The 19,560-nt window shown below is 40.0% G+C and overlaps 1 protein-coding gene across 2 annotated transcripts in view; it reads left to right on the top strand.

The window, feature by feature from the left end:
- LOC144454217 (uncharacterized) overlaps nt 1–11,812 on the top strand; it is a 73,372-nt gene extending 61,560 nt beyond the window's left edge. Inside the window, exons 6-9 of one of the 2 annotated variants that reach the window (XM_078145654.1) lie at nt 5,399–5,443; nt 7,353–7,481; nt 10,109–10,189; nt 11,657–11,812. In XM_078145654.1, the coding sequence (XP_078001780.1) occupies nt 5,399–5,443; nt 7,353–7,481; nt 10,109–10,189; nt 11,657–11,736 (335 nt within the window). In that variant the 3' untranslated portion in view covers nt 11,737–11,812. Of the gene's footprint in view, nt 1–5,398; nt 5,444–7,349; nt 7,482–10,108; nt 10,190–11,656 lie in introns of both variants that reach the window. The other variant, XM_078145650.1, reaches the window with a different exon arrangement.
- Nucleotides 11,813–19,560: the final 7,748 nt, after the last annotated feature.

Raw genomic sequence — 19,560 nt, 5'->3', positions numbered from 1 at the left:
CCCCCAGATTCCCAGATTTTGGCTTATTATCTAGCATGGGACTACAAGATCAACAGTACAAGCAAAGGCTTCAGAGAAACAAAGGCACCACGAGTTCTGAGAAGCACATTAATGAGAGAGGGATTCTGGGATGTGCCAGAAGAAGAGAGTCAGTCCCCTGACATTGTGAATGACCGGCATGAGCTGGGCTTTGAAGAATAGCATGGGAAGTGAGGGTTGAACAAAGCAAGATGACAGAAGTGTCACAACATGAGGAACAACTAGCAACAACTGTGTGAGTCATGATCTTTGATTTAGAGCTTTGAAGGGATGTTAGAGAATGGCTAGTCCAACCCTAGGGCAGCTGCATGGTGCAGTAGATAGAGTGCCAGCCCTAGAGTCAGGAAGACTCATCTTCATGAGTTCAAATTTGGCCTCAGACACTTACTAGCTCTGTGACCCTGGGCAAGTCACCTAACCCTGTTTGCCTCAGTTTCCTCATCTGTAAAATAAGCTAGAGAAGGAAATGGCAAACCACTTCAGTATCTTTTCCAAGAAAACCCCAAATGGAGTCATGAAGAGTCGGAAATGGCCAAACAACAACAACAAAAAGTCTAACCTTATTTTATAAATGATGAAAGTCAGGGTCACATAGGTGATATGAGCTAAAGCCAGAATTTGAAGCTAGTAACTCTGATTCCAGAGCCAAAGTTCTTCCCAATGCAGACCTCTTGGTTGCCCTTGGGTAATGTGATTCTTGAGGGTCTCTTATGTGAATTCTATCTGTTAACTTGACCTAGAAGTAAACCTAGTCTGCTTTGAGCTTCATGAACCTGTCAACTTCTAAAGGGAATTGGTAACTATATCCTGGAAATGATGTGCAAACTTAGACATAAAATATCACAACACAAACAAATTAGAGGAACAAGGAAGAAGTTTCCTTCTGGATCAATGGATAGGGGAAGAGTTCATGACAAAAGAAGGGATAAAATAGATCACAGAAGATAAATTGAAAACATTTTATTACACAAAATTTAAAAGTTTTTGAACAAGCAAAACTAATGCAGCTAAAACTAGGAGGGAAACAATTAAATGAGAAAATAATCTTTTCAGCATGATTCTGTGATAAAGGTTTCATTTACAAGATATATAAGAATTTGATTCAAATTTATAAGACTAAGAGTCATTTCCAGGTTGATAAAATTCCACCACTAACAGTTAAAGAAATGCAAATTAAAGCAAATATTATGTACCACATCACACCCATCAGATTGACAAAGATGGGAGGGAAATGGACAATAACAAGTGTTGTAAGGGCTGTGGGAAGATGTGTACATTAATGGACTATTGTTGAAACTGCAAATTGCTCTAGCTAGTCTGCAAAGCAGTTTGAAGCTATGCACAAAATTGTGCATGCCCTTTGACCCAGTGATACTACTTTATAGAGAATGGTCAGTGAGATCCCTGGCTATCAGCAGGCCTCTGAGGTCTCTACCCTAAGGCAATGAAGCCTTGGGGGGACTTAACATTGGTCTGAGCAAAATCTTTGCAGGAAGTAATCATAAAATCATAAATGTCAGAACTAGATAGGGTTAAGAGAAAATCCAGTCCAAGCCTTTGGTTTTTCAAGATGAAGAGATTGAGATCAAGAAGAGGAAGAGATTTACTAAACTCACATATCCATTTAGAGGCAATATCAGAGATAGAAGAAGGTCTCCTGACTCCCAACAATTAATGTCCTTTCCCACTAAAGTCATGCTTCTTCACTTTCCCCCATGAAGAACAAAGATGTGGTCAAAAGGATTTTATGAAGGCTACTTGGGCCCTTTCTACATCTTCCCCACAGCCCCAGCACTATCAGGATGGTTGAAAAGAAATCAGTCGATAATAAACAAATTGCCTTAAAAATGTAATTATTAACTGATAATAGATAATTGGTTGCAAATGAATAATTCCCCAGGCTTCTGTCTGAGGTGGCCTTTACTGAAATGCCTGGACCTAAAATGTCTGACTGGAAAATTTCATGAGATTTGGGAGCTAGAAACCCCCAATCCACCCACCCATAGCTTGCACAATGACCAAGGAATAACAAAGCTCCCTGGTGCTTTGGTACAAGTCAGAGATCAAGAGAACATTTGGGCCTGTTCAAGTCTGAATGAGATTGGGGAGGAAGCAGTCAAGGTCTGATTCCTTGACCCCTAAACTTAATCTTGATTTCTCAAGGAGAACTTCTAACTCTTTCTCTCAGTCCAGAACAAATAAAGGGAGTCCAATTAGGATGCAAAAGCTAAACAATTTGAACTCTCAAAGCCATCTTTCTGGCCTTTAGAAAGATTCTTATACCAGCAGACCTCCCATTATAACAGTGACAAGTGGGCAGACAGTCTTCCCTTATCTGTAACATATAGGCTTGGGCCTAGTTACCAAAATCAACCTCCATGTGTCAGGTGTAGATGAGCTTTGAAACAGAGAGAGAATGACACCAAAGAGACAAGGAAGAGGACAACATCGGTAGCCAAGAAAGTCAGACACTGCCCCTACCCTACCCTTGTTGACTTAGCATGTGACACTTGAAAGGAGGGGGTAGGTGAGGGAACAGAGGGAGGAGAGGATCCACCTCTCCAGCCTGACTCCCATTGGCTGCTGGCGTCTTTAAAAGGATCCAAGCATGTGAGTGGCTCATCAACACCTCTTTCTCAGGCTTAGGAAGCTTCTCCACGTCTCCTCTGCAAAGATGAAGTTCTTTGTTGTTCTCTTCCTAGCAGCTTTGGCTGGTGACCTTGTCTGTGGCCGTGAGTATGACCTTCTTCCCAGACCCTCAGCAAAGAACTGGGACCCCCAAAGAAACTTGAGACTCAGCCTTCCCCAATTCCATCTCCTGTATGAGGTGGCAACCTCGTCAATGACCACATGAGCACTCATCATGCTTCTGCTCCTAAGACTAGTTTTTGAGTCACAAAAGGAAAAAAATGGAAGGGACCCTAAAGCCATCTGGTCTAGTACAGCAACCTCTTAAAGCTGAAATAGGATCTGGGTTTTGTAATAATCGTGCTATAGTCTACACACAAGTCATCAAGTGATGATTTGGTACCATTGTCTTTTCCATTTACATTTTTTTTATAATCAGCGTGCGTGTTGTTTTCTATATAGCTCTTAACCTTGTTAAGACTGAGTAGTCCCTGAGACCCACAGGCTGCCAAATAATTAATATGGCCAAGGGAAAGAAGATTGGATAAATCCCAGGATCAAGGCCTGGCTAAGCTACTTATTAGCTGTGAATTTTGAAACATCATTTAGTCATCAAACATCTCTTAGGCATCAATTTTCTTCACATTACAATAGGGGCTAACACTGTGCTGCCTAATTTCAGGGTTGTTAGAAGTATTGAATAACATAATTAACATAAAGCTCTTTATCACTGTAAAGTAGCATAGAAGAGTTGGTTATTAAATTAAGCTTTCCCTACTGTCACTAACTCTATCTAGTCCCAAGCCCTTGATCCACCCCAGATCCTCAGAGAGGTCTGACCTAAGTCTACTTTAACCCTCTCTCCTCTCCAATCCATACAAGTACCACAATGATCTTCCTAAAGTGAAGATCTGACCATGTCATCCCCCACCCCTATCTTCACCCCTGCCCCAATAAATCCTAATGATTCCCTATCACTTCTAGGATAAATATATATACTTTTCTGTTTGGCATTTGAAGCTTTTTTTTTTTTGGCTAGGCAATGGGGTTAAGTGACTTGCCCAGGGTCACACAGCTATTAAGTGTTATGTGTCTGAGGTTGGATTTGAACTTAGTTCCCCCTGAATCCAGGGCCAGTGCTCTATCCACTGTACCACCTAGTTGCCCCCATTTAAAGCTTTTCACAAGATGTCCTAAACCTACCTTTCCAACTCTATTATGCGTTGTTCTATTGTCTAGCCAAACTTGCTTCTTGCTGTTTCTCAAAAATAATAATCAATCTCCTGTCTCCCCACCTTTGCCTTGGCTGTTCCCCTGGCCTGGAATGCCTCCTCACCACTGCTTCCTAGAATCCCTTGTTTCCTTCAAGACTCAATTCAAACACCACTTTCTACTTCCAGCCTTTCTTCATTCTACCCTCTCCAACTCTTAACATCCATCCCAACTTTCTTTGAATGTACTTTTCAGATATACTGTATAAATTAAGTTATGTACATTGTTTCCTGCCATAGAATAGAAACTCTTTGAAGGACAATTATTTCATTTTGGTTTTGTGTCTTCTGTGTCCAGGACAAAGTAAGTGCTTAATAAATGTTTATTGATTGATTAATGATCTAGACCCTTTGACTCTGTGGTACAGAGGCTCCTGGTATGGAGGCAGGAGGCCTGATGTGGAGTCTGTTCTGTGACTTAGCCCCACAGTCAGCATCTTGCAAGGAGAGTTTTATTGTTCAGTCATTTTAATCATGTCTGACTCTTTGTGATCCCATTTGGGGTTTCTTGGCAAAGATACTGGAGTGGTTTGCTATTTCCTTCTCTAGCTTATTTTACAGATGAGGAAACTGAGGCAAAGAAGGTTAGGTGACTTGCCTAGGGTCATACAGCTAGTAAGTATCTGAGGCCAGATTTGAACTCAGGAAGAGGAGTCTTCCTAACTCCAGGCCGAGTGCTTTATCCACTGCGCCACCTCACTGCCCTGCCAGGGGAGCATATGCTTTTCCATACATTTCCACAAGGCTCTCCTTTGGAAAGGTATGAGCCCAAATCAGAAGAATGCCACCCCTCATAGGGGTGTGCAACCCCAGGAGTAGCTTGGCTGTGTGAGAAAGTTTCCCAGGGTAAAATCAGTAGGTTACAGATAACACCTCTTACCTCCCTCCCACCTTTCCAGTCTTCTTGTACCTCGCACCTCTACCATCTACTATGTGACTGAGTAACACTGGCTTTTTCATGTTCCTCCTTCCAGAAACTCCATCTCCTGACTCCAGGCAGTTTCACTGGCTCCCTCCCGTGCCTGGAATTCTCTCCCTCCTCATCTCCTTCTCTTGGCTTTCCTGTCTTCCTTTCAACTAAAATCTTACCTTTTACAGGAAGCCTTTCCCAGGCCTCCTTAATTCTTTTACCTTCCCTCTGTTGATTATTTCCAATTTATCCTGCATCTAGCTTGTTTTACATAGTACATGTTGTCTCCCCCATTAGACTTCAAGGTCCTTGAGAGCAGGGACTGTCTTTTTCCTTTCTTTGTATCCCTTTTTTATTAACTGACTGCCTGCAGGTTAGATATTAGGCAAAACTTCTTGGCAAACAAACATGTGACAGACAGGGCGATTATGATTACTTTATTCACATCTTTGTTTCTGATATTTTTTCCTTCTGGTCTGCTCTTCAGTCTAAAATGGGGCTGATCCAGTTCCCTCCTTTGTGATTTTTGCTTCTGTTTCTTTCTTTGCAGAAGAGACTCCCTCTGACCCTGGGGCTGAACAGCCTGTAGACAATGGTGAGTCCCTTCTTTCCTTTGGACCTGAGTTCCTTGGGGAGTGGGTGCCAACAAAAAAATCCAAGGAGAGCAAGAGACTGACTCTGTACTCCTGTGGCTCTCAGTCTGACACTGAGAGAGAACACGTGGTCAGGATCCAGACCCAGGAGTGAGGACAGTACCAAGAGATCCTAGATTGGGCTCTGGACATCAGAATTGAAGTTAGGTGAAGGTGGGAATGGGGACAGCTAAGCTGAGAAGGATCAGTTAGTAAAAGGCTCCAGTAAGACAGAAGTATGCTTCTAAAGAAGAAAGGAAGACAAGATGGGGTGGAAATCTCAGCAGAGCATAGTATGTGAAGGTCAGATGTGGGTAAGGGTGAGGTGCTAGATGGAGAGGAAGAGAGACCAAATTTGTTTGAATGTAAGAAACTGGAAAGAGCACAAGATCAAAGAAGAGAAGTTAGGGCACCTGCAATGATGTTACTTCCCTGCTGAAATATCCTCAGTGGTCCACCACCCGTGTGCCCCTATAAAGTCCAAATTTAATAGTCTGACAGCAAATCACCTTCTCATTTCCTCCCTAATGTAATTTTCAGATTATTTTTTTTCCTACTAGATCCCCTAGATGTGACCTACAGTTAAGCAGGACTAGGAAATTTGCCATTTTCCAAGCTTGGTGGAATGAACCAACCCCACCCCACCCCCCACCACCTCCACCTAAAAATCCTACACAGTATTTATTTATCCAGTAAAAATCCTACCAAAATGGTACCTCCTTTCTGAAACTTTCCCTGGCCTCTTCCTCCAGCAGTGAACCTCCTTTGTATGTACTCCCACCATGTTTTCTTTGTGCCCCTCTTGTGAAACCATGTAGGATGGTGGAAAAGCCCAGGACTGGGTTGGCAGGATGTTCAAGCCCTTTTCTGCCACTCACTAGTCCTGTAACACTGGTCAAACCATAACTTCTCTGAAGCCTTAGTTTTCCCAGTTGTGAAATGCGGACAGTAATGCTTGCACCACCCCTTTACAAGGTTGCCCTGGGTTAAAATGCTATGGAAGTATCAAGAGTTGTACTCAATATTTAATTAATTTCATCCTGCCTTATATTTTAGTTATTTATGTTTGTCTTATCTCCCTTATTAGATCCTAATCTCCTGGAAGTCAAGGATGTATCATTACTATTCTGTGTACCTTGCCTTCCACAGAGTAGGTTCTCGATGAGTGTCTGTTGAAATACTAAGTGAACGAATGAAGGGGCTGATGAATACTTTTTTTTTTGCTTTTTTGCTAGGCAATTGGGGTTAAGTGACTTGCCCAAGGCCACACAGTGAATGAACACCCTTTGGCCTACATCAACAGGCATAGTGAACAAAGTGCTAGGCTTGGAGTTGGAAAGACTCCAAATCCAGTCAAGGGAATTTATTGGCTGGACTCTAAGAAAATCTCTTAATCTCTACGTGCCTCTAGCCCCTCTCTAGGCTTTGTGTACAAATCATAAACTGAACTAAGGATTGGATCTGAATTTGTATAGGGAGTTCTCATACTAGAAATTTGCCAGATTAATGAAAATATAGATCCTTTCCATGTTCCAGTAATACCAGGACAGCAAGAGGACAGATGGCAGACCTTCCTCCTGATATCTCCTGACATACTCTATCTGCCTGTCCTGCAAACAATCCAGATCTTCCCTCCATAAATCTGGGCCATGTTTTGGTCCCCATTGGTCTGAATCCCCCAAAGTCAAAATTCTGCACAGATATCCCTGCCACTGGGAGCAGCCAGACTGGTCTGCTCCTCAACCCCAATCCACTTCCCAGACTTCTCCCAACCCTTGCCAAAGTTGGGGAAGATTTGAGTTGCCCAAAGTCAGTGATTCAGAGCTATGTTTTCAGCTGGAAGTACCACCTGTACTTCTTTTGAACTAGCAGTCAACCCAGAAGCCCCTGCAGAAACATCCTCAGAGCAAGTGACAGCCCCTGTAGAAACAAGTTTGGACACTGCACAGACAACTTTAGCAGCTGAAGAGTCAGAAGAGAATCAGATAGCCACTCCTCAAAGTGAGTATCTGACTGTCAATGACCCATGTCCCTGAATTAGTCTTGGGGAGGTGTCTCTGGGGATGGGCCACATAGACATATAGAAGAACACATTTTCATATGTGGTCCCTAGAGCTACAAATGGCTGCTTCTGATACCACTTGGCTCACAATAGCAAAAGTCATTACATGAATTATCTCATTTGTACCTCATAACAACTTCTGTAATGTAGGTTCTATTGTCCCTAGTTAATAGGGGAAAAAATGGGTATCAAAAGGTCTGAGATCTGCCCTTGGTCACACAACTAACACATATCTAAGTCAGGACTGGAACCCAGATCAATGGCCTCCAAGGTCCCTTCTAGTTCTAAATTTATGTTCCTAAGGCTATCTCTCTTGTGCCTTCCAAACTATTTTGTATTTTTTCTCTTTATATTGATTCTATGTGTGTTGCATGTATGTGGTGCCCACCTCCAACCCTATCCAGTCCTCTGTTCCTGGGCTGGTGCTGGCTCACTTGCCCCAGGCTGCACCCACTTGGAAGGTTGGACTTGTTCTCCAGAAGAAGAAGTCATGGCCACCATACTACTACAACTCACTCTCGCATAGTTCCTTTATGGGACAGGTATACCATATGTCCTCTGCTGGATGGTATCACTCCTCTTTTGGGATTCTCTACTCTCCTGCTCAAGGAAGTTGATTCTTTGCTTCTCCTAGGCTACTGAAATGGTATAAGCTCTTTCAGCAAAAAGCAACCTTAAGGCTGTGATCTGCAGAGAATCCTAGATCTGCCTTCTTGGAAGCTACATAATGCTCTTTCATTTTCAAAGAGTTTCCTTTAAACCTAGGATCTGCAAAAGTATTCTGGTATCTTTATGGGTTTTGAAGGGTTTACTCCTCTCAAACTAAAAGATGGAAGTAAAGGGTGAGGTAGGTGAGCCAATGAAGGGTGTCCCCTTTGCTAGAAGCCATGGATATAATACGAGGGAGCAAGGCAGCCTTTCTGCAGCTAGCACTTCAACAGCTTAGGATGCTATTTTCTGCCATCACCTCCAAATATTAAAGCTTTCCTCCAATCATATCCATTCCCCACAGCAACTACAAAGCCTATCTGTCTCTATGTATCTGGTCTCAGCTTCTCAGCTCCATAGACTTATGTATTCTGGTGTCTGATATCTCAGTTTCTGTAAACAGCTTCTCTCATTGGCTTATCTCTGTCTTATTGATCTGACTTCTCATCTTGCTTCTAAATTCTGGAGTCAGGGATTCTTCATATGTAGTGACATCTCTCTCTCTGATGTTGAAAAGCCCCAAATCCACATTTCTATTATATTTGACCAAAAGAATTCTTAATAAACAATAGTACCACTGGGTATAATGGTATACACTGCTCCTGAGCAGGGTGAGGCTGGTGCATTGAGCTGGTGAACTTGAGATTAGGATATCTGAGATGCAATAGGACTGAAGTTGGTTAGCTGTCTGCATTAAGTCCAGCACCAATATGATGAGACTCTGAAAGACAGGGAACACTAGACTGACTAAAGAGGGTCAAATCAGAGCAAGTAGAGTAGGTCAAAGCTTCCATGCTGATCAATGGTGAGGTCCAGCCCATGAATGGCTGTTTCACTTCCACCCTGAACCAGATAAGGAGACTAAGTCTCTCTCTCTCTCTCTCTCTCTCTCTCGGCAAGGCAATGGGGTTAAGTGACGTGCCCAGGGTCACAGAGCTAGGAAGTGTTATGTGCCTAAGGCCGGATTTGAACTCAGGTCCTCCTGAATCCAGGGCTGGTGCTGTATCCACTGAACCACCTAGCTGCCCCCAGACTATCTCTAAAAATAAACAACAATCCCATGGTCCCTAGCCAGTTCTTTGGTTTAATTTAGAGTTTCCTAGCATTAAACTGCCAAGTCCTAAAAATAGTCATATGTATATTAGCTGCTGGTGAACAATGCATTACAATCACCTTTCCCATCATTCAGTAGGTCAATCAGTCAATAAACATTTATTAAGCACCTACTGTGTATCTCTGATGGGCACTTTGTCATTCTGTTCCTTTCAAAACTTTATGTGTCTCTCCTTTTATCTGAGGAACAGATTTTTTCCCCCCTCATGCTTCTCAAAAAGCTGTTTTTCTCTGTATTTCAGACAAAGTCCTTTTTTTCTGCCTCTTTCAATAAATAAACTTGTCTCCTCCCCCTTAAGCTCTTAGTTAATTATTTCATTCTCTATATTTGTACCCCCAGGACCTAGCAGATCTCTTGCACATAGTAGCTGCTTAATAAATAAGGTAGAAGAGCAGTGTGGAATAGTGGTAAGACTGTTGGACTTGGAGTCAGGAGAGATCCAGGTTCAGATTTCCCCTTCTATACCTACAAGCTGTGTGACCACAAGCTCATCACTTAACATCCTAAAGTTTGTTTACCCACCTGTAAAATAGAAACAGTAATTGTAAAAACTTTCGTGCAGATCAAATACTATGATGTTCATCAAATTCTTTGACAAGCACACAATGATAGCTGCAATGATTATTATCACTGCTATATCTCCATCTGGGCCACAGGGACAGTTTTTCAAAGGGTTCTGATGGGGTTGGAGGGACGTTTTTATCCATGGATAAGCAATTCTACTAACACAATTTCTTCAATCAGAAGTGGAACCCAGTATCACCAGATTACCATCAATTAAGTCTTTGCCAACCTACGTGAAGAGCAAAGTTGAGAAACTTGAAAGTAAGTACATTCAAAGATTCTCAATATAAACCTCTGCATGTTTTCACTCTAATGCTTCCAACTCTCACCTAATAGGATCAGTACCTCCCTAAGTCCATATGTAAATTAGGATATACACACATATGTATGTATATACACCATATATGCATATATTATGTACATATTTGTAGCCCTACTTTTAAATATTTTATTATTTTCATTTTTCAATAATAAGTATTATTTTATTATTCTGTCCCTTCCAGTACTCCCATTAGACATTTTTAAAAAATCCTTTAATTCATAGCTACATGGTCCATCAAAACAAATTCCCATGTTAACCATGTCCAAAAATGCATGTCTCTTTCTTTAAGTCTGACATCTCTGTTACAAGGGTAATGGTATACTTCATCACCATTCTTTTGGACTAGTGGCCGATCATAGAACTTAGCAGCGTTCTAAAATCTTTCAAAATCGTTTTTCTCTACATTGTTGCTATCATTGTATAAAAAGTCCTGCTAGTTTTACTTAACTTCACTCTGTACCAGTTCATAAAAGTCTTCCCAGTTACCCCTAAAATTGTCCATTTCATTACTTCTAATGGCACAATAATATGCCATCACCTTCATAAGCCATAGTTTGTTCAGCCATTCTTCAATAAGAGGAATAACAAAACAAAATTTTATCTACCCTGAAAAAAGCTGTTATAAGTATTTTTGTACATGTAGATTTATTTCCTCTTTCTTTGATTTCTTTGGAGTATAGGCCTAACAAGAGGTATAACTGGGTCACAGGTTATGCACAGTTGGTTAACTTTTTTTTTTGGCTAGGCAATGGGGTTAAGTAACTTGCCCAGGGTCACATAGCTAGTAAGTGTCCACCTAGCTGCCCCATGGGTAACTTTCTAAGCATTGTCCAAAATTGCTTTCCAGAATGGCTGGACCCATTCACAGCTCCACCAAGAGTGTATTAGTGTACCTACTTTCCCATGCCCCTCCAATATTTGCCATCTTTGCAAGTGTGATTAGTGTAAGATGGAACATCAAAGTTGCTTTAATTTGCATTTCTGCAATTATTAGTGATTTCAAATATTTTTATGTGATTGTTGATTGTATCTCTTCTTTGAAAACTGTATCTCAGTATTTTTAAAGGAGAGTAGGATGGGGTGGGTTATGAAAAAATATCTCAGTATCTCGCCATTCCAGTGTTTTGTCACCTGAAGCACTGGAAAATCACTAAAGTCCCTTTTAGTTCTAGAATGATTCTAAGCTTGTCCGTTCTGTACCCTAAGCCTCAGAATAGGAGGACAGGTTCTTCCAGAGTATCTAACCTCCATCCCTTCTGGTATAGTTGTCCACCTCCTGCCCCTCTCCCTGGATTCATGGCAACAACCTGGGAGTAAGAAAGTGTGGGTTTGGTTTGGCCTAAGTAACTCTGACCATCTGTTTCTTAAACAAATTTTGATTCCTATTCCCCTCACCTTCCTTCTAGAGAAAATCAAGACTGATGTGAACGCATTTAAGGAACTTAAGAAGTATCCTCGGAAAATTGTGAAAATATATTCGTCCTGACAACCTGAAGAAACTGGCTAGAATTCAGCCTTCAAAGGAATTACAACCATTGTATACATGGTTCAGGGCTATTAAATTGAAGCATCAAACATGGTGTGTGTGAGGTGTGCGTGTGTGGGTGCTGTGGGGGCTTTCAGGGTATAAAAGACTGATCTGGCATCCAGGTGGGGTGGGGAGGAGGCATGATTGGTTCTTCACAGTCACAAGAATGCAAATACTCAAAAACATTGAGACATAGACACATATGAAGAAAGATAAGTCAATTCACCATTTCAGTAAGGAAAGGAATGTTGACCAATGTGGCCAGATTGATTAGATTTTTCCATCATTTTCCCAAGTGCTCCTAGATCCCAGATAGTAAAAGGACAGGGGTTTTTGTTGTTGTTCTTTTGTGGATACCAGTCTCGGTAAGGTGTCACCCACATCCCCCTGGAAACAAACTAGAAAGAGCAAAAAACAACTTTGAGAACAGCTTTGGTCAAAGAGAAACTACAGGGGGAACCTGGAGGATCAAAGTCAGTCTAAGAACCACAGCATCTCCAAGTTGGAAGAGGTCTCAGAGCTTTTCTAGTTTACCCAGTAGATGTAACCAGTTAAGTGCTTAATACAGTGGCTAACACATAGTAAGCTCTATATAAGTGTTAGCCATTGATTAATTGTTTTATTACTATTATCAGATCAATATTCATCCAGCCTCTATCTGAAGGCCTCCTGTGATGGGGAACTCACTATTCATTTATGTGTTCATGTGACAAACATTTATTTAGAGTCTACTCTATACAAGTATCTAGATGAGAAACACAAAGTTTCAATAAGTTATTGTTATTCACCTCCTGGAATTTACAATCTGATTAGAGGGTAAGCAAGTGATATTGGTAACTACAGAACACAAACTAGAGAATTGGTGTCATCCCAAAAAATGAATCCATAGTCAAAACAACTATATATATATATATACACACACACACACACACACACACATATACATATATGTATACATACACTATATGTATATATAAGCATTTATAATTTTTTTATTTTAATAAAGTCTGTGAGTGATAGAGACATTGGGAATGTTTTTAAACCAAGTAGGAACAGAGAAAGAAGGGAAAAGCAGAGAGGAAGGAAGGAAAAAAGCATTTTTTAAGCATCTACTGTATACCAGGCACAGTGCTATATACTTTATAATTGTATCTCATTCAATCCTCACAACAACCCTGGGAGCGCTATTATATCCCACTTAACAGTTGAAGAAATTGAGGCAAACAGAGGTTAGGTGACTTGCGCAAGGTCTCATAGCTAGTAAGTGTCCAAGGCCAAATTTGAACCCCTCAGATCTTCTTGACACCAAGCCTAGTGCTCTATCTGCTATGCCACCTACCTGCCTCTGGAGAGGACCAAGAACAGAGAACATTTATGTATCTTAGCTAGGAGGAGGCATGAGGGTCAACTTGGGTGATGTTCCTAAAGTAGACTGTACACAGGCATGTCCCGTGTTAGTGTGATATTAAATGGGCAGGTCCCCCACATGTAAGATTTACAAGGAAAAAGAATATTTTCCTTTAATGGGGACTCCCATTGGTCACATGGGGGAGGTGGTGGCAAGAAGAAGCAGGACTGTTAGCCAGAGCTCCTCCTCTTCACTCACTCATAAAGTATGTAAGGAACCTAACAAGTTTCCCAGGAGACTTTATAGGTAGATACCCAAACTTGTGTTTGCCTCTATTGCTTTGAGGACTTCCAAATTGAATCATTTCTTACTTTTCCTCTTACCTCATACTTCTTCAATTGATACAGGGATGTGGTCCTGTCTCTCTACATAGATCAAAATGTCTTCTCAAATATCTCCTTACTGTTATCATTAATTACAACAGATAATGATTTGGCAATTGCTGGATTTTCTTTTATGAGGAAATATATTCCCAGATTATAACAATAGTGATGAGCAATTGGAAAACAGCTGCCTGGACTGACCACATTAAGTAATGAGATCAGTGGTTTCTAAGCTCAGTCCTCTCCTAAAAAGAGAGGAAATAACCCACAAGTTTAATAGATGGGTTTGGGTGTGTGGGGGGGTGTGGTTTATTTCTTTGCTAGTCCCTCTTTAATAATGAATGAATTAAACTCTCTCCAGCTTCTGCAGTCTCACCAACATGCCTCATCAGTTCTCAGCTGAGGCTGAAAGGGAAAGATTTGTCCTTTTTGATTTTTCCATGACAGAAGCCTATGGAATAGCAGAGAAAGAGGGGGGAGGGGAAAGCCGGGTTAGGGTTACTTAGTGACTGTCCATAAACTACTTAATCGTATCTACACACTCTTTCACACAAGGTAAGAACCACGATTGAAGATCTTCTGACTTAAGATTTCTCTTTCCCAGAATCCCTTACCTAAGAGCATTCTGCCCAAAAGGAAGGTACATTCTGATGGCTGAAACCTACCTACTTATCTTGGGTTTACTGACTAGATTTCTTTCTCAAAGACCATGCCTTAAACCAAATTCACTTTGAATCCCATTGATTGGACAATAACCACTTAATGGTTACTTCTTCGGCCCTCTTGGCTCAGAGTGAATGTAAATAGTAATAGCTTCTCTTTCATCCAGCAAGCCTTCAGATCTTCCCCTCTAGTTTGATTTTTTTTTTCAATCAAGGGCCATCCCTAGACTCTCTTCTTCTACAGGCCTATTCACTGAATGGGTATTGCCTCACTCAAAGTGAGAACTTAGAAAAACCTTAGCTTAAAAAAGTCAAGGTTTCCCACTGCACCTGGGGCCATCTCTAGTCGTCTCTGATTTATTTCTGGGCACTGAACCAAGATAGCTCTGGAGATGAAAGTGAGGCTGTTGACTTTGCACAACCCTCCCTCACTCAAATCTAACTCAATACAAGTCATGTCATCAGCTCCCTGATTTCGTAGTGCTCTTCCAGAATGAAGGACAAACCTCAACACAACCCAAAGCAATCCCAGAAAGTCAAATTCAAAAGATGTCACTAAGCTGGTCAACTCTAAACCAGTATCTACTTGACTGTCCTGACTTCCTAATAACACTTGAAATGCAGGTGCTCCTTTATTAAAAAAAAAAAGTATATAAACTATATGAAGTCTTTGCTCTTTGCTCACTGGGATGTCAGAGATCCTCCATCCTTCCCAGTCGAGATGGTTTCTCAGTTTGTAAGTACCATGGATTGGATGGAACAGTGTGTTTATTAGTAGGTATACTCTCCCTCCCTCCCTTGACCACTTACTTTCAGTTACTACTTGGTACATTCTAATGTCTAAAAGGGACAAGTGTCATACGATAGAATACAGGAACACATTTCTTTACTGCCATGAATCTGAGGCAGGAGTATGGGAGAACCTTTTCCCATCCCTTGTTTGTAAAAACAAAGGCATGCATGAATTGGGAGTGTCTATTGTCTGCACTGAAGACCTAAAAGAGGGTAAGGCATTCATTACAAATTAATTTACAATGAAAGAAATTACCTGTCAGATCTATGGATAAGTGAAGAATATATGACCAAACAAGAGATAAAAAAAAAAAAAGATTCACAGGAGGTAAAAATAAAAAAATTTTGATTACATAAAATTTCAAAGTTTTTGCACAAACAAAACCAATGTAGCTAAAATTAGAAAAGAATCAGGATATTGTGTGGGGGTGGGAAATCTATGCAACAAGTTTTTCAGATAAAGATTTCATTTTATACACACACACACACACACACACACACACACACACTAAACTGATTAAAATTTATAAAACCATCACCCAACTTATAAATGGTAAAAGAATATGAACAGGAAGTTTTCTGAGAAAGAAACCCAAACTATTAATATCCATATAAAAATGCTCTTAACCACTAATAATTAAAGAAATGCAAATAAAAACAACTCTGACATACCATTTCACAGCCATCAGATTGAAAAAAAAGTTGACAAAAAAAGAAAATGAAAAAAAGCTGGAATGATTTTGGCAAAGTATGTACATTATTAATGCCCTGTTTGTGGAGCTGTGAATAGGTCCAGACATTCTGGAAAACAATTTGGGATTATGTCCAAAAAGCTATTAAACTGTGATTCCTTTGGTTCAGTAATATTAATATGCCCCATACTCTTAAATAGAACAAAGAAAGAGGAATATGACTTATACATACAAAAACAGTTACAGCAACTCTTTTTTGTGGTGGTAAAGAATTGGAAACTGAGAGTGTACCCATTAATTAGGGAATGACTGAACAAGTTATAGTATAAAAATATAGTGGAATATTGGTATGATATAAAAAAATTATGAAGGGGATAGTTTCAGAGAAACCTTAGAAAATGTGTGTAGGTGGATTCAAAGTGAAGTGAACAGAACGTGGTAAACAATTTCTACAATAACAATGTTACTTTAATGCAAACAACTTTGAAAGACTTTAGGAACATGGATCAGCAAAATGACCAAGCACAGTTCCAGAGAACTCACGATGAATCCTGCAGCTCACCTCTGGATAGAAAGGTTATAGATTCACATTGAGGCATTTTTTTTTAATTTGGCTAAATATTTTTAAAAACTTTTTATTTTTTGCAAGGCAATGCAGTGAAGTGACTTGCCTGGGCTCACACAGCTAGTAAGTATCAAGTGTCTGAGACCAGATTTAAACTCAGGTCTTCCCGAATCCAGGGCGGGTGCTCTATCTACTTTGCCATCTAGCTGCCCCTTTACATGGCCAATGAGGGAATTAGTTTTGCTTACAATTAATGCCTGAAACAGGTTTTGTTTTTCTTGCTTTCTTGATGGTAGGAGGAGGTGAGAGATAGAGAAAATAGAACTGCAAATAAAATTTCAAAAAACAAATGATCTTACATTTTTAAAATTGATTTCCGTTTTATTAAAACCCAAGTGATCATTAAATGCTTATGTGTCAGTCTCTGAATCCATTGAAAAGTGAGCCGAAGGGAATTTTTCAAGGGTGGGGAGCTCAGTTAGATGTAGATGTTGTTAACCTCAAAGTTTGGTTAAAGAAGGCAAACAAGTTAGGTGATACATGATTATATAGTTTATTCCCTTTTAGCTAGCAAATCATGTCAACATGGAAGCCAGAATGTGATTCTGACTCAGAGATTAAGCAAAATGAGAGAGGTTTTATACAGTTTAGAGTGATCAGACTCAGGATGTCTGTGTTACAAAAAATACAGCCTCCATATGTTTGCCTAACATAGCATGGGAAAGGAATTTTCCCAATTGAATAAGGTTGTAAACACAATAAAACAGAAGAATGTCAAAATGTCAATAGAAACTCATGATAAGAAAAGTCCCATTATTCAAGAGAATATCTGGTCCCAGACATCCTGGGCTTAGTTGATCAGTTTTATCTGTTCCTGGAATTTGCTGACACAGGAAAGGTTGTTTTTAGTTCACTCAGAGAGAAGATTAATTCAGGTTTTTTGGCCCTTATTTGGGCTCAATTGATCTTAAATGATTATCAATGCGTAGTTTAATAATTTGAGCAATATTCTATTTCACCCCCTAAATTATATTGGGACCCCACCAGTGAGGGAGGTTTTAATCAAAACTATTTTAGAGACACCACCATGTTGGCTTATAGGTCATAGAAAAGTTAAGGCATTTTCAGGCTGAGCACAGTTTGCTGACCAGCAGGCATACCGGCCTCTTAGGAAAGAGTTATTATTCATATATACACATGAGAGTAATGGGAAAATCCTGGACTAGAGCACAATTGGATGGATAATTCAGATACTGCATTCAGCTTATTAAACTTACTTTTTGTATAATTAATGCAAAAGGAAATCCAGGCAGAAGAAGAAAATATAGATGAGAGCATTTAGGTAAAGATTCATTGAGATAAAAACAGATGCTCTTTTTCTGCCATGACAAAGTAGTTAACACTTTCTTGACTTAAAGAATTTCATCCTTCAAAAAGTGGAGAAGTAAAGGAATATGATTTTATCAACAAGGAGACATGAGTCCCTGAAGTAGAAACAAAGGGAATTTTGGGAAAAATGAGCACACAATTTTGACAAATGTGTCAGAGAAAGAGCAAAAAAAAAAAGTCTCTCTCTCTCTCTCTCTCTCTCTCTCTCTCTTGCTCTGGGTGTGGGTGTGGGTATGTGTGTGGGAAAGTAGATTTCAAACTCTTCATAAATATAAATAAATCCTGTGGGCTATCTCTGGATTCTACAGGATATGTCAGACCAGGAAGCTCTCAAGAACAACTGTTCTGAAGACATCAAGAAAAGCATTTCCTATAAGAAGAAAAAGGAAGATTTTTCTAAAAATTCCATTGTTGACGTACAAAGAACTCACTAAACTACTTTGATTTTTAAAAGACAAACTGAAAAGGGGAGCATGAGAGATATCCAGTCAGGGATGAAAGAGTGGTACAGTCCTATATGAATAATATGAGAAGCACTAAAACTCAGAATGAGCTGAGAGTATCAAAGGAAGCTAAGGAGAACAAAAGAAGGTGTTTTCCTAAACAGAAACATTTCATATCACACAAACCTCATTTTCTTTTTTTACAGCTACTAAATGGGAAAATTCCCCCTGAATTCTAGTCCCCTCACTCTGAGATGATCTCTCATTTATCACATATGCCATATACATATATAACATCATATAAACATGTATATGTGCTTGTGTGTATCTTGTTTGTACGTAGCTGTTTGCATGTTATTATCCACGTTATGCTTTAAGCTCCTTGAGAACAGGAACTGTTTTTTTCCCCTTTCTTTATATTCCTTGCACTTAGAATAATGTCTTCTCGTATAGTAGGTGCCTGATAAACACTTGAATTCACCAGGAAAAATGTTGTAGATTTCAGCAAAGGATGAGGCAAAGTCTCTCACATACCTTCTGTTCACAAGATGGACAGATGTGGGCAACCCCACGGTACATTTTGGGTAGATGCAGAATTGACTGAATAGCAGCACACGCAAAGAATAGTCATTCATTAGTCTATGTCAGGGGTGGGAAACCTGTGGCTTTGAGGCCACATGTGGCCTTCTAGGTCCTTGAGTACGACCTTTTGAATGAGTCTAAGTTTTACAGAACAAATCCTGTTATTAAAGGGATTTGTTCTGTGAAGTTTGGATTCAGTCAAAGGTCTGTGCTTGAGGAACTAGAGGGCCACAGGTTCCCCACGCCTGGTCTATGTCAAAGTCTTGAGTGAAACATTTCAGGGATCTATGCTTGGTCCCTTGCTGTTTAACAATTTTAACAATGAACTTGACAAAAGTTTGCCAAAATTTTAGATGACACAAAGCTAAGAAGTATGGTAAATGGTTAATGGATTCACACTCTAAAAAGCTCTAAACAGATTAGAAGCTTGGGTCAAAGCTAATATGATTATAGCATAGAATTGGCATAATGATAAAGTCCTATATTTGGGTTCAAGTCATTAACCTTTTAAAGTGTGAGGAGGACATGAGCTTTGCCCTGGAAAGCTGGGGAGGTTTCCAGCTTTTGTTCCTTCCACCATCCAAAGTTTCTATTGCCTTTTTCATACTTATTGGATCTCCAAGGCAATTTGCATTGCCAGACCCTAATTATAGGGGCGTGATAATAGCTGAAGATGCAGTTACAAAGAAGAATAAATATTTATCCTCAGTATCAGTAAGCCACAGAATGAAATAATGACCACTAGGGGATATACTTAGATTAAACAAAGCTAGAGTCTTGTCCCATCATATTTATCATAGGTCGGTCTTATGATTTTCAGGATGAGGCCTGAAAGAACAATTTTGATCTCAGATCATCTCAACATCATCTCCAATTCTCAATTTTGATGTCACTTCAACCATGTCCCACTGTCTCATTTCAGGACA

This window comes from Phascolarctos cinereus, unplaced genomic scaffold (genome assembly GCF_003287225.1).
Source record: "Phascolarctos cinereus isolate Bilbo 61053 unplaced genomic scaffold, phaCin_HiC Scaffold_1;HRSCAF=81, whole genome shotgun sequence".
Taxonomy (NCBI): domain Eukaryota; kingdom Metazoa; phylum Chordata; class Mammalia; order Diprotodontia; family Phascolarctidae; genus Phascolarctos; species Phascolarctos cinereus.
The sequence above is the reverse complement of the archived record's forward strand: the minus strand, read 5'-3'. Positions and strand labels throughout refer to the sequence as shown.